Genomic DNA, 17,327 nt, shown 5'->3' on the forward strand with positions numbered 1-17,327 from the left:
GGTGTGTGTGTGGTGTGTGTGTGTGTAGTGTGTGTGTGGTGTGTGTGGTGTGTGTGTGTAGTGTGTGTGTGTGTGTAGTGTGTGTGGTGTGTGTGTGTAGTGTGTGTGTGGTGTGTGTGGTGTGTGTGTGTAGTGTGTGTAGTGTGTGTGTGTGTGTGGTGTGTGTGTGGTGTGTGTGTGTGTAGTGTGTGTGTGTGTGGTGTGTGTGTGTAGTGTGTGTGTGGTGTGTGTAGTGTGTGTAGTGTGTGTGGTGTGTGTGTGTAGTGTGTGTGTGTGTGTGTGTGGTGTGTGTGTGGTGTGTGTGTGTGTAGTGTGTGTGTGTGTGGTGTGTGTGTGTAGTGTGTGTGTAGTGTGTGTGGTGTGTGTGTGTAGTGTGTGTGTGGTGTGTGTGTGTGTAGTGTGTGTGTGTGTGGTGTGTGTGTGTGGTGTGTGTAGTGTGTGTGTGTAGTGTGTGTGTGTGTAGTGTGTGTGTGTTTGGTGTGTGGTGTGTGTGTGTAGTGTGTGTGTGGTGTGTGTGTGTGTAGTGTGTGTGTGTGTGGTGTGTGTGTGTGGTGTGTGGGTGTGTGTAGTGTGTAGTGTGTGTGTGTGTAGTGTGTGTGTGTGGTGTGTGTATGCAGTGTAGTGTGTGTTTGGTGTGTGGTGTGTGTGTGTGGTGTGTGTGTGTGGTGTGTGTGGGTGTGTGTGTGTGTGGTGTGTGTGGTGTGTGTGTGTGAGTGTGTGTGTGTGGTGTGTGTGTAGTGTGTGTAGTGTGTGTAGTGTGTGTAGTGCGTGGTGTGTGTGTGTGGTGTGTGTGTGGTGTGTGTGTGCGTAGTGTGTGGTGTGTGTGTGGCAGCACTGACCGATCATGTGGTTGGCCACGTGAACCTGGATCTCGCGTTCACTCTCAAATGTCACCTGGCACTTGTGTGTGTGTAGTGTGTGTGTGGTGTGTGTGGTGTGTGTGTGTAGTGTGTGGTGTGTGTGTGGTAGCACTGACCGATCATGTGGTTGGCCACGTGAACCTGGATCTCGCGTTCACTCTCAAAGGTCACCTGGAACTTGTGTGTGTGTAGTGTGTGTGTGGTGTGTGTGGTGTGTGTGTGTGTGTGTGCATGTGGTGTGTGTGTGTGTGGCAGCACTGACCGATCATGTGGTTGGCCACGTGAACCTGGATCTCGCGTTCACTCTCAAACGTCACCTGGCACTTGATGCACTGGTAGCTCTTCTTCTGGTCAGAGAGCGCAGGGGGTACAGGCGGCAACGGCATCAGAGGGGGGCCCTCACTTGCAACGACACCGCTCACCACCGCTCACCATCGCTCACCACGATCACTCACCATCCTCACCGCTCACACCATCCACACCGAGACCCATAGACTCACACAGAGACCCATAGACTCACCACACCGAGACCCATAGACTCACACACAGACCCATAAACCACCACCACCTGCACCACCATCTGCACTGCCACCACCTGCACCACCACCTGCACCACCACCTGCACCACCACCTGCACCATCAGCTGCACCACCACCACCACCTGCACCACCACCACCACCTGCACCACCACCACCTGCACCACCACCACCTGCACCACCACCACCACCACTACACCACCACCTGCTGCACCACTACCACCACCACCACCTGCACCACCACCACCATCTGCACCACCACCTGCACCACCACCACCACATGCACCACCACCACCTGCACCACCACCACCACCACCTGCACCACCACCACCTGCACCACCACCACCTGCACCACCAGCTGCACCACCACCACCACCTGCACCACCACCTGCACCACCACCACCTGCACCACCACCACCTGCACCACCACCACCACCACCACCTGCACCACCACCTGCACCACCACCACCACCTGCACCACCACCACCTGCACCACCAGCTGCACCACCACCACCACCACCACCACCTGCACCACCACCACCACCTGTACCACCACCTGCACCACCACCACCTGCACCACCAGCTGCACCACCACCACCTGCACCACCAGCTGCACCACCACCACCTGCACCACCACCACCACCTGCACCACCAGCTGCACCACCACCACCACCACCAACACCTGCACCACCACCTGCACCACCACCACCACCTGCACCACCAAAACCACCACTACCTGCACCACCACCACCACCTGCACCACCACCAGCCGCACCACCACCACCACCACCTGCACCACCACCACCTGCACCACCACCTGCACCACCACCACCTGCACCACCACCAGCTGCACCACCACCACCACCTGCACCACCAGCTGCACCACCACCACTACCTGCACCACAACCACCACCACCACCACCTGCACCACCACCACCACCTGCACCACCACCACCTGCACCACCACCACCTGCACCACCAGCTGCACCACCACCACCTGCACCACCAGCTGCACCACCACCACCTGCACCACCACCACCTGCACCACCACCACCACCTGCACCACCACCACCACCTGCACCACCACCACCTGCCCCACCACCACCACCACCTGCACCACCACTACCTGCACCACCACCACCACCTGCATCACCACCACCACCACCTGCACCACCACCACCACCACCACCTGCACCACCACCACCTGCACCACCACCACCACCACCTGCACCACCACCACCACCACCACCTGCACCACCACCACCTGCTGCACCACCACCTCCACCAATACCACCTGCACCACCACCACCTGCACCACCACCACCTGCACCACCACCACCTGCACCACCAGCTGCACCACCACCACCACCAACACCTGCACCACCACCTGCACCACCACCACCACCTGCACCACCACCACCTGCACCACCAGCTGCACCACCACCTGCACCACCAGCTGCACCACCACCACTACCTGCACCACAACCACCACCACCACCACCTGCACCACCACCACCACCTGCACCACCACCACCTGCACCACCACCACCTGCACCACCAGCTGCACCACCACCACCTGCACCACCAGCTGCACAACCACCACCTGCACCACCAGCTGCACCACCACCACCTGCACCACCAGCTGCACAACCACCACCTGCACCACCACCACCTGCACCACCACCACCACCTGCACCACCACCACCACCTGCACCACCACCACCTGCCCCACCACCACCACCACCTGCACCACCACTACCTGCACCACCACCACCACCTGCATCACCACCACCACCACCTGCACCACCACCACCACCACCACCTGCACCACCACCACCTGCACCACCACCACCACCACCTGCACCACCACCACCACCACCACCACCACCACCTGCACCACCACCACCTGCTGCACCACCACCTTCACCAATACCACCTGCACCACCACCACCTGCACCACCACCACCACCTGCACCACCTGCACCACCAGCTGCACCACCACCACCACCACCAACACCTGCACCACCACCTGCACCACCACCACCACCTGCACCACCAAAACCACCACTACCTGCACCACCACCACCACCTGCACCACCACCAGCAGCACCACCACCACCACCACCTGCACCACCTGCACCACCACCTGCACCACCACCACCTGCACCACCAGCTGCACCACCACCACCACCTGCACCACCAGCTGCACCACCACCACTACCTGCACCACAACCACCACCACCACCACCTGCACCACCACCACCACCTGCACCACCACCACCTGCACCACCACCACCTGCACCACCAGCTGCACCACCACCACCTGCACCACCAGCTGCACCACCACCTGCACCACCACCACCTGCACCACCACCACCACCTGCACCACCACCACCACCTGCACCACCACCACCTGCCCCACCACCACCACCACCTGCACCACCACTACCTGCACCACCACCTGCATCACCACCACCACCACCTGCACCACCACCACCACCACCTGCACCACCACCACCTGCACCACCACCACCACCACCTGCACCACCACCACCACCACCACCTGCACCACCACCACCTGCTGCACCACCACCTCCACCAATACCACCTGCACCACCACCACCTGCACCACCACCACCACCACCTGCACCACCACCACCTGCACCACCACCACCACCACCTGCACCACCACCACCACCACCACCTGCACCACCACCACCTGCACCACCACCACCACCACCTGCACCACCACCACCACCTGCACCACCACCACCACCACCTGCACCACCACCTGCTGCACCACCACCTCCACCAATACCACCTGCACCACCACCACCTGCACCACCACCACCACCACCTGCACCACCACCACCTGCACCACCACCACCACCACCTGCACCATCACCACCACCACCACCTCCACCACCACCACCTGCACCACCACCACCACCACCTGCACCACCACCACCACCACCTGCACCACCACCTGCTGCACCACCACCTCCACCAATACCACTTGCACCACCGCCACCTGCACCACCACCACCACCACCTGCACCACCACCACCTGCACCACCACCACCACCACCTGCACCACCACCACCACCACCACCTGCACCACCACCACCTGCACCACCACCACCACCACCTGCACCACCACCACCACCTGCACCACCACCACCACCACCTGGGCCGCCACCCCGCCTGCACAAAGCGATGAATAAGGCAGGAGCGGCGAGGATGAATATTTGACGGGCGTCGAACCTCATCAATAAGAGAGGCCGCTCATGAATCGGCGCAATAACAAATCCCTCCTCTTCATAATCTTAGGTTTGTTCGGTAAAGTCACGTAGGTAAAACATTTAAATTAATAAAAGTAAAAATAAAAAATAAAAAAATTAAATAAAAAAATCACGACGTTTCGGAGGCAACACAAGTTTCCGGCTTCAGGTGGAAGCTTGTGTTGCCTCCGAAACGTCGTGATTTTTATTTTATTTTTATTTTACTTTTATTTTTACCTACGTGACTTCACCGAAAAACCCTAAGAATGTGAATCCTTGCAGTCACGAAAGCTTCAAATCTAGAATAGTGAAGTATATTCTTAGGTTTGTTCGGTAAAGTCACGTAGGTAAAAAATAAAAATTAATAAAAGTAAAATAAAAATGAAATAAAAAATAAATAAAAATCAAGACGGAAGCTTGTGTTGCCTCCGAAACGTCGTGATTTTTATTTATTTTTTATTTCATTTTTATTTTACTTTTATTAATTTAAATTTTTTTACCTACGTGACTTTACCGAAAAACCCTAAGAATGTGAATCCTTGCAGTCACGAAAGCTTCAAATCTAGAATAGTGAAGTACATTCTTAGGTTTGTTCGGTAAAGTCACGTAGGTAAAACATTTAAATTAATAAAAGTAAAATAAAAAAAATAAAAAAATCACGACGTTTTGGAAGCTTGTGTTGCCTCGGAAACGTCGTAATTTAATTGATTTATTTTCATTTATTATTATTGTATTTCTATAGTTTTTTTTTACCTACGTGACTTTACCGAAAAAACCTAGAAAGATTGACCGATAGGGAGCCATCCCTCGAAAGCATTTAGGCATCAATCACAGCCTCCCAATGTATCTGTACCGGATGGAAACTCCTCTGGTACAGCCATGGAGGCGTCTTGAACTACGTGGTCAAACAAGATGTTAAATAGGAAGTCAAAGATCCCCCGTGTAGCCTTAACAGACTGTAGGGGCAAGTGCTGTTAGCGAGCACCTATGAAGGCTGGAACGGCACACGAGGGGGTGGGTGGCCAGCACCACGACCGGCCGCCTTTGTCTCCCCAGTGGCGATGTGTACGCACCGCACCAGGTAACTCATTTGAGGCCGAGTCGACCTAGGGGAGGCCCAGGACCGGTTCAGATAATCGTCACCGGTGGTGTTGGTCGTGAGCGGGAATCGAACTCGGGTCCGCCGGGTTCGTGGCGCTAACCGCTGCACCACCGCTCCCCCACCACCTTCCACGCACACGCACACGGACCCCCCTCTCTCTCCGTGCGTCTGTCAAACACGAACACACCGGTCTATTCCCACTTAGGGGCCGGGGGGGGGGGTGGGGAAGGTGAGATTGGGAGGGTGGTGGGGGGGTCCCCTTGCATGCAAATCAGGCCGGCAGGCCGGCCCTCTCTGAACGTAGGGGCACTGTGATCATAAATAAGTCAGCCCATAAATAAATTAGTCCAACGAATAACAAATGAATAAGGGATTAGGCCTGTAGGCAGTGTCTGTACGGAGGCATCCCCCTCAACCCACCTAGTAGCCCCCCCACTCCCCCCGCTCCCACCACCACCACCACCACCCCTACCACCACCACCACCACCACCACACCCACCACCACCACCACACCCACCACCACCACCACCACCACACCCACCACCACCACCACCACACCCACCACCACCACCACCACCACCCATACCACCACCACCACCACCACCACACCCACCACCACCACCACACCCACCACCACCACCACACCCACCACCACCACCACCACACCCACCACCACCACCACACCCACCACCACCACCACCACCACACCCACCACCACCACCACCACCACACCCACCACCACCACCACCACACCCACCAACGCATTTGCATGCGGCTCGCAAACGTATGTACGCCGGGTGCCACCGACGGGAATTCCACGTTCCTGTGGCCGAGGGGGAGGACCGACCGATCGACCGATCAAGCACGGAAACGCCCCCCCCCCCAAAAAACACGATCCAAGTTGAAGCTATTGTTGGTTTTACTGGGCAGGTGAGGGCCCTCTGAGCGGTGCGAATGACACTGATGGCACCTTCGGCCAATGCAGGCGGCCACCCGCGGTTTCATCTTAATTTGATCGTTATTATAATAATTTATTTATTTTATTTATTATAATAACGAGCAAATTCAGACGCTGTCTTTCCGACAGCCCTGTTCTTCACCTGAGGACGGCTGCTTGCGTTGTGGCCGAAACGTCGCGAGAATTGTATTTTATTATGTTTTATTTTTATTATTTTATTACTTCCCTTCTACGTGATGACTTTACCGAAAGAACCAAGAAGATGACTCCCCATAGACTCAACACTGCCCATAGACTCAACACTACCCATAGACTCAACACTGCCCATAGACTCAACACTGCCCATAGACTCAACACTGCCCATAGACTCAACACTGCCCATAGACTCAACACTACCCATAGACTCAACACTGCCCATAGACTCAACACTGCCCATAGACTCAACACTACCCATAGACTCAACACTGCCCAAAGACTCAACACTACCCATAGACTCAACACTGCCCATAGACTCAACACTGCCCAGACTCAACACTACTCATAGACTCAACACTACCCATAGACTCAACACTACCCAAAGACTCAACACGGCCCATAGACTCAACACTACCCATAGACTCAACACTACCCATAGACTCAACACTGCCCATAGACTCCACACTACCCAAAGACTCAACACGGCCCATAGACTCAACACTACCCATAGACTCAACACTACCCATAGACTCAACACTGCCCATAGACTCAACACTGCCCATAAACTCAACACTGCACCATAGACTCAACACTGCCCATAGACTCAACAGTGCCCATAGACTCAACACTACACCATAGACTCAACACTGCCCATAAACTCAACACTGCACCATAGACTCAACACTGCCCATACACTCAACACTGCCCATAGATTCAACACTGCACCATAGACTCAACACTGCACCATAGACTCAACACTGCCCATAGACTCAACACTGCCCATAGACTCAACACTGCCCATAGACTCAACACTGCACCATAGACTCAACACTGCCCATAGACTCAACACTGCCCATAGACTCAACACTGCACCATAGACTCAACACTGCACCATAGACTCAACACTGCACCATAGACTCAACACTGCCCATAGACTCAACACTGCCCATAGACTCAACACTGCCCATAGACTCAACACTGCCCATAGACTCAACACTGCACCATAGACTCAACACTGCACCATAGACTCAACACTGCACCATAGACTCAACACTGCACCATAGACTCAACACTGCCCATAAACTCAACACTGCCCAAAGACTCAACACTGCCCATAGACTCAACACTAACCAAAGACTCAACACTGTCCATAGACTCAACACTACCCAAAGACTCAACACTGTCCATAGACTCAACACTGCCCAAAGACTCAACACTGCCCATAAACTCAACACTGCCCAAAGACTCAACACTGCCCATAAACTCAACACTACCCATAGACTCAACACTGCCCATAGACTCAACACTACCCAAAGACTCAACACTGTCCATAGACTCAACACTGCCCAAAGACTCAACACTGCCCATAAACTCAACACTGCCCAAAGACTCAACACTGCCCATAAACTCAACACTACCCATAGACTCAACACTGCCCATAAACTCAACACTGCCCATAGACTCAACACTGCCCATAGACTCAACACTACCCATAGACTCAACACTGCCCATAGACTCAACACTACCCAAAGACTCAACACGGCCCATAGACTCAACACTACTCATAGACTCAACACTGCCCATGAACTCAACACTACCCATAGACTCAACACTGCCCATAGACTCAACACTACCCATAGACTCAACACTGCCCATAGACTCAACACTGCCCATAGACTCAACACTGCCCATAGACTCAACACTGCCCATAGACTCAACACTGCCCATAGACTCAACACTGCCCATAGACTCAACACTGCCCAAAGACTCAACACTGCCCAAAGACTCAACACTGCCCAAAGACTCAACACTACCCATAGACTCAACACTGCCCATAGACTCAACACTGCCCATAGACTCAACACTACCCATAGACTCAACACTACCCATAGACTCAACACTGCCCATAAACTCAACACTGCCCAAAGACTCAACACTGCCCATAGACTCAACACTGCCCATAGACTCAACACTGCCCAAAGACTCAACACTGCCCAAAGACTCAACACTGCCCATAGACTCAACACTACTCATAGACTCAACACTGCCCATAGACTCAACACTACCCATAGACTCAACACTACCCATAGACTCAACACTGCCCATAAACTCAACACTGCCCAAAGACTCAACACTGCCCATAGACTCAACACTGCCCATAGACTCAACACTGCCCATAGACTCAACACTGCCCATAAACTCAACACTGCCCATAGACTCAACACTGCCCATAGACTCAACACTACCCATAGACTCAACACTGCCCATAGACTCAACACTGCCCATAGACTCAACACTGCCCATAGACTCAACACTGCCCATAGACTCAACACTGCCCATAGACTCAACACTGCCCATAGACTCAACACTGCACCATAGACTCAACACTACCCATAGACTCAACACTGCCCATAGACTCAACACTACCCATAGACTCAACACTGCCCGTAGACTCAACACTGCCCATAGACTCAACACTGCCCATAGACTCAACACTGCACCACAGACTCAACACTGCCCATAGACTCAACACTGCCCATAGACTCAACACTGCCCATAGACTCAACACTGCCCATAGACTCAACACTGCACCAAAGACTCAACACTGCCCATAGACTCAACACTGCACCAAAGACTCAACACTGCCCATAGACTCAACACTGCCCAAAGACTCAACACGGCCCATAGACTCAACACTACCCATAGACTCAACACTACCCATAGACTCAACACTGCACCATAGACTCAACACTGCCCATAGACTCAACACTGCCCATAGACTCAACACTGCCCATAGATTCAACACTGCACCATAGACTCAACACTGCACCATAGACTCAACACTGCCCATAGACTCAACACTGCCCATAGACTCAACACTGCCCATAGACTCAACACTGCACCATAGACTCAACACTGCACCATAGACTCAACACTGCCCATAGACTCAACACTACCCATAGACTCAACACTGCCCATAGACTCAACACTACACCATAGACTCAACACTGCCCATAGACTCAACACTACCCATAGACTCAACACTGCCCATAGACTCAACACTGCCCATAGACTCAACACTGCCCGTAGACTCAACACTACCCATAGACTCAACACTGCCCATAGACTCAACACTACCCAAAGACTCAACACGGCCCATAGACTCAACACTACCCATAGACTCAACACTGCCCATAGACTCAACACTGCACCATAGACTCAACACTGCCCATAGACTCAACAGTGCCCATAGACTCAACACTACACCATAGACTCAACACTGCCCATAGACTCAACACTGCCCATAGATTCAACACTGCACCATAGACTCAACACTGCACCATAGACTCAACACTGCCCATAGACTCAACACTGCCCATAGACTCAACACTGCCTATAGACTCAACACTGCCCATAGACTCAACACTGCACCATAGACTCAACACTGCCCATAGACTCAACACTGCCCATAGACTCAACACTGCCCATAGATTCAACACTGCACCATAGACTCAACACTGCACCATAGACTCAACACTGCCCATAGACTCAACACTGCCCATAGACTCAACACTGCCCATAGACTCAACACTGCCCATAGACTCAACACTGCCCATAGACTCAACACTGCCCATAGACTCAACACTGCCCATAGACTCAACACTACCCATAGACTCAACACTGCCCATAGACTCAACACTGCCCATAGACTCAACACTGCCCATAGACTCAACACTACCCATAGACTCAACACTGCCCATAGACTCAACACTACCCATAGACTCAACATAGACTCAACACTGCCCATAGACTCAGCACTATCCAAATACTCAACACTACCCATAGACTCAACACTGCCCAAATACTCAACACTGCCCAAAGACTCAACACTACCCATAGACTCAACACTGCCCATAAACTCAACACTGCCCATAAACTCAACACTGCCCAAAGACTCAACACTGCCCAAAGACTCAACACTACCCATAGACTCAACACTGCCCATAAACTCAACACTGCCCAAAGACTCAACACTGCCCATAGACTCAACACTGCCCAAAGACTCAACACTACCCAAAGACTCAACACTGCCCATAGACTCAACACTGCCCATAGACTCAACACTGCCCAAAGACTCAACACTGCCCATAGACTCAACACTGCCCAAAGACTCAACACTGTCCATAGACTCAACACTGCCCAAAGACTCAACACTGTCCATAGACTCAACACTGCCCAAAGACTCAACACTGCCCATAAACTCAACACTGCCCAAAGACTCAACACTGCCCATAAACTCAACACTGCCCAAAGACTCAACACTGCCCATAGACTCAACACTAACCAAAGACTCAACACTGTCCATAGACTCAACACTACCCAAAGACTCAACACTGTCCATAGACTCAACACTGCCCAAAGACTCAACACTGCCCATAAACTCAACACTGCCCAAAGACTCAACACTGCCCATAAACTCAACACTACCCATAGACTCAACACTGCCCATAGACTCAACACTACCCAAAGACTCAACACTGTCCATAGACTCAACACTGCCCAAAGACTCAACACTGCCCATAAACTCAACACTGCCCAAAGACTCAACACTGCCCATAAACTCAACACTACCCATAGACTCAACACTGCCCATAAACTCAACACTGCCCATAGACTCAACACTGCCCATAGACTCAACACTACCCATAGACTCAACACTGCCCATAGACTCAACACTACCCAAAGACTCAACACGGCCCATAGACTCAACACTACTCATAGACTCAACACTGCCCATGAACTCAACACTACCCATAGACTCAACACTGCCCATAGACTCAACACTACCCATAGACTCAACACTGCCGATAGACTCAACACTGCCCATAGACTCAACACTGCCCATAGACTCAACACTGCCCATAGACTCAACACTGCCCATAGACTCAACACTGCCCATAGACTCAACACTGCCCAAAGACTCAACACTGCCCAAAGACTCAACACTGCCCAAAGACTCAACACTACCCATAGACTCAACACTGCCCATAGACTCAACACTGCCCATAGACTCAACACTACCCATAGACTCAACACTACCCATAGACTCAACACTGCCCATAAACTCAACACTGCCCAAAGACTCAACACTGCCCATAGACTCAACACTGCCCATAGACTCAACACTGCCCAAAGACTCAACACTGCCCAAAGACTCAACACTGCCCATAGACTCAACACTACTCATAGACTCAACACTGCCCAAAGACTCAACACTGCCCATAAACTCAACACTGCCCAAAGACTCAACACTGCCCATAGACTCAACACTGCCCATAGACTCAACACTGCCCATAGACTCAACACTGCCCATAGACTCAACACTGCCCATAGACTCAACACTGCCCATAGACTCAACACTGCACCATAGACTCAACACTACCCATAGACTCAACACTGCCCATAGACTCAACACTACCCATAGACTCAACACTGCCCGTAGACTCAACACTGCCCATAGACTCAACACTGCCCATAGACTCAACACTGCACCACAGACTCAACACTGCCCATAGACTCAACACTGCCCATAGACTCAACACTGCCCATAGACTCAACACTGCCCATAGACTCAACACTGCACCAAAGACTCAACACTGCCCATAGACTCAACACTGCACCAAAGACTCAACACTGCCCATAGACTCAACACTGCCCAAAGACTCAACACGGCCCATAGACTCAACACTACCCATAGACTCAACACTACCCATAGACTCAACACTGCACCATAGACTCAACACTGCCCATAGACTCAACACTGCCCATAGACTCAACACTGCCCATAGATTCAACACTGCACCATAGACTCAACACTGCACCATAGACTCAACACTGCCCATAGACTCAACACTGCCCATAGACTCAACACTGCCCATAGACTCAACACTGCACCATAGACTCAACACTGCACCATAGACTCAACACTGCCCATAGACTCAACACTACCCATAGACTCAACACTGCCCATAGACTCAACACTACACCATAGACTCAACACTGCCCATAGAATCAACACTACCCATAGACTCAACACTGCCCATAGACTCAACACTGCCCATAGACTCAACACTGCCCGTAGACTCAACACTACCCATAGACTCAACACTGCCCATAGACTCAACACTACCCAAAGACTCAACACGGCCCATAGACTCAACACTACCCATAGACTCAACACTGCCCATAGACTCAACACTGCACCATAGACTCAACACTGCCCATAGACTCAACAGTGCCCATAGACTCAACACTACACCATAGACTCAACACTGCCCATAGACTCAACACTGCCCATAGATTCAACACTGCACCATAGACTCAACACTGCACCATAGACTCAACACTGCCCATAGACTCAACACTGCCCATAGACTCAACACTGCCTATAGACTCAACACTGCCCATAGACTCAACACTGCACCATAGACTCAACACTGCCCATAGACTCAACACTGCCCATAGACTCAACACTGCCCATAGATTCAACACTGCACCATAGACTCAACACTGCACCATAGACTCAACACTGCCCATAGACTCAACACTGCCCATAGACTCAACACTGCCCATAGACTCAACACTGCCCATAGACTCAACACTGCCCATAGACTCAACACTGCCCATAGACTCAACACTGCCCATAGACTCAACACTACCCATAGACTCAACACTGCCCATAGACTCAACACTGCCCATAGACTCAACACTGCCCATAGACTCAACACTACCCATAGACTCAACACTGCCCATAGACTCAACACTACCCATAGACTCAACATAGACTCAACACTGCCCATAGACTCAGCACTATCCAAATACTCAACACTACCCATAGACTCAACACTGCCCAAATACTCAACACTGCCCAAAGACTCAACACTACCCATAGACTCAACACTGCCCATAAACTCAACACTGCCCATAAACTCAACACTGCCCAAAGACTCAACACTGCCCAAAGACTCAACACTACCCATAGGCTCAACACTGCCCATAAACTCAACACTGCCCAAAGACTCAACACTGCCCATAGACTCAACACTGCCCAAAGACTCAACACTACCCAAAGACTCAACACTGCCCATAGACTCAACACTGCCCATAGACTCAACACTGCCCAAAGACTCAACACTGCCCATAGACTCAACACTGCCAAAAGACTCAACACTGTCCATAGACTCAACACTGCCCAAAGACTCAACACTGTCCATAGACTCAACACTGCCCAAAGACTCAACACTGCCCATAAACTCAACACTGCCCAAAGACTCAACACTGCCCATAAACTCAACACTGCCCAAAGACTCAACACTGCCCATAGACTCAACACTAACCAAAGACTCAACACTGTCCATAGACTCAACACTACCCAAAGACTCAACACTGTCCATAGACTCAACACTGCCCAAAGACTCAACACTGCCCATAAACTCAACACTGCCCAAAGACTCAACACTGCCCATAAACTCAACACTACCCATAGACTCAACACTGCCCATAGACTCAACACTACCCAAAGACTCAACACTGTCCATAGACTCAACACTGCCCAAAGACTCAACACTGCCCATAAACTCAACACTGCCCAAAGACTCAACACTGCCCATAAACTCAACACTACCCATAGACTCAACACTGCCCATAAACTCAACACTGCCCATAGACTCAACACTGCCCATAGACTCAACACTACCCATAGACTCAACACTGCCCATAGACTCAACACTACCCAAAGACTCAACACGGCCCATAGACTCAACACTACTCATAGACTCAACACTGCCCATGAACTCAACACTACCCATAGACTCAACACTGCCCATAGACTCAACACTACCCATAGACTCAACACTGCCGATAGACTCAACACTGCCCATAGACTCAACACTGCCCATAGACTCAACACTGCCCATAGACTCAACACTGCCCATAGACTCAACACTGCCCATAGACTCAACACTGCCCAAAGACTCAACACTGCCCAAAGACTCAACACTGCCCAAAGACTCAACACTACCCATAGACTCAACACTGCCCATAGACTCAACACTGCCCATAGACTCAACACTACCCATAGACTCAACACTACCCATAGACTCAACACTGCCCATAAACTCAACACTGCCCAAAGACTCAACACTGCCCATAGACTCAACACTGCCCATAGACTCAACACTGCCCAAAGACTCAACACTGCCCAAAGACTCAACACTGCCCATAGACTCAACACTACTCATAGACTCAACACTGCCCATAGACTCAACACTACCCATAGACTCAACACTACCCATAGACTCAACACTGCCCATAAACTCAACACTGCCCAAAGACTCAACACTGCCCATAGACTCAACACTGCCCATAGACTCAACACTGCCCATAGACTCAACACTGCCCATAAACTCAACACTGCCCATAGACTCAACACTGCCCATAGACTCAACACTACCCATAGACTCAACACTGCCCATAGACTCAACACTGCCCATAGACTCAACACTGCCCATAGACTCAACACTGCCCATAGACTCAACACTGCCCATAGACTCAACACTGCCCATAGACTCAACACTGCACCATAGACTCAACACTACCCATAGACTCAACACTGCCCATAGACTCAACACTACCCATAGACTCAACACTGCCCGTAGACTCAACACTGCCCATAGACTCAACACTGCCCATAGACTCAACACTGCACCACAGACTCAACACTGCCCATAGACTCAACACTGCCCATAGACTCAACACTGCCCATAGACTCAACACTGCCCATAGACTCAACACTGCACCAAAGACTCAACACTGCCCATAGACTCAACACTGCACCAAAGACTCAACACTGCCCATAGACTCAACACTGCCCAAAGACTCAACACGGCCCATAGACTCAACACTACCCATAGACTCAACACTACCCATAGACTCAACACTGCACCATAGACTCAACACTGCCCATAGACTCAACACTGCCCATAGACTCAACACTGCCCATAGATTCAACACTGCACCATAGACTCAACACTGCACCATAGACTCAACACTGCCCATAGACTCAACACTGCCCATAGACTCAACACTGCCCATAGACTCAACACTGCACCATAGACTCAACACTGCACCATAGACTCAACACTGCCCATAGACTCAACACTACCCATAGACTCAACACTGCCCATAGACTCAACACTACACCATAGACTCAACACTGCCCATAGACTCAACACTACCCATAGACTCAACACTACACCATAGACTCAACACTGCCCATAGACTCAACACTGCCCATAGACTCAACACTGCCCATAGATTCAACACTGCACCATAGACTCAACACTGCACCATAGACTCAACACTGCCCATAGACTCAACACTGCCCATAGACTCAACACTGCCCATAGACTCAACACTGCCCATAGACTCAACACTGCCCATAGACTCAACACTGCCCATAGACTCAACACTGCCCATAGACTCAACACTACCCATAGACTCAACACTGCCCATAGACTCAACACTGCCCATAGACTCAACACTACCCATAGACTCAACACTGCCCATAGACTCAACACTGCCCATAGACTCAACACTGCCCATAGACTCAACACTACCCATAGACTCAACACTGCCCATAGACTCAACACTACCCATAGACTCAACATAGACTCAACACTGCCCATAGACTCAGCACTATCCAAATACTCAACACTGCACCGTAGACTCAGCACTACCCAAATACTCAACACTGCCCATAGACTCAACACTGCCCATAGACTCAACACTGCCCATAAACTCAACACTACCCAAATACTCAACACTACCCATTAGACTCAACACTGCCCATAAACTCAACACTACCCAAATACTCAACACTACCCATAGACTCAACACTACCCATAGACTAACACTGCCCATAGACTCAACACTACCCAAATACTCAACACTGCCCATAGACTCAACACTGCCCATAGACTCAACACTGCCCATAGACTCAACACTGCACCGTAGACTCAACACTGCACCATAGACTCAACACTGCACCATAGACTCAACACTGCCCATAGACTCAACACTGCACCATAGACTCAACACTGCACCATAGACTCAACACTGCCCATAGACTCAACACTGCATCATAGACTCGACACTGCACCATAGACTCAACACTACCCATAGACTCAACACTGCACCATAGACTCAACACTGCCCATAGACTCAACACTGCCCGTAGACTCAACACTGCCCATACACTCAACACTGCCCATAGATTCAACACTGCACCATAGACTCAACACTGCACCATAGACTCAACACTGCCCATAGACTCAA

General features: G+C 51.5%; 1 protein-coding gene across 1 annotated transcript in view; it reads right to left on the reverse strand.

The window, feature by feature from the left end:
• Positions 1–17,327, reverse strand: part of ZNF423 (zinc finger protein 423) — a 182,336-nt gene that overhangs the window by 105,517 nt on the left and 59,492 nt on the right. The window contains exon 4 of the mRNA XM_078883317.1: positions 1,123–1,207. Within this exon, the coding sequence (XP_078739443.1) occupies positions 1,123–1,207 (85 nt within the window). The remainder of the gene's footprint in view (positions 1–1,122; positions 1,208–17,327) is intronic.

Source organism: Lampetra fluviatilis, chromosome 70 (assembly GCF_964198595.1).
Source record: "Lampetra fluviatilis chromosome 70, kcLamFluv1.1, whole genome shotgun sequence".
NCBI lineage: Eukaryota > Metazoa > Chordata > Hyperoartia > Petromyzontiformes > Petromyzontidae > Lampetra > Lampetra fluviatilis.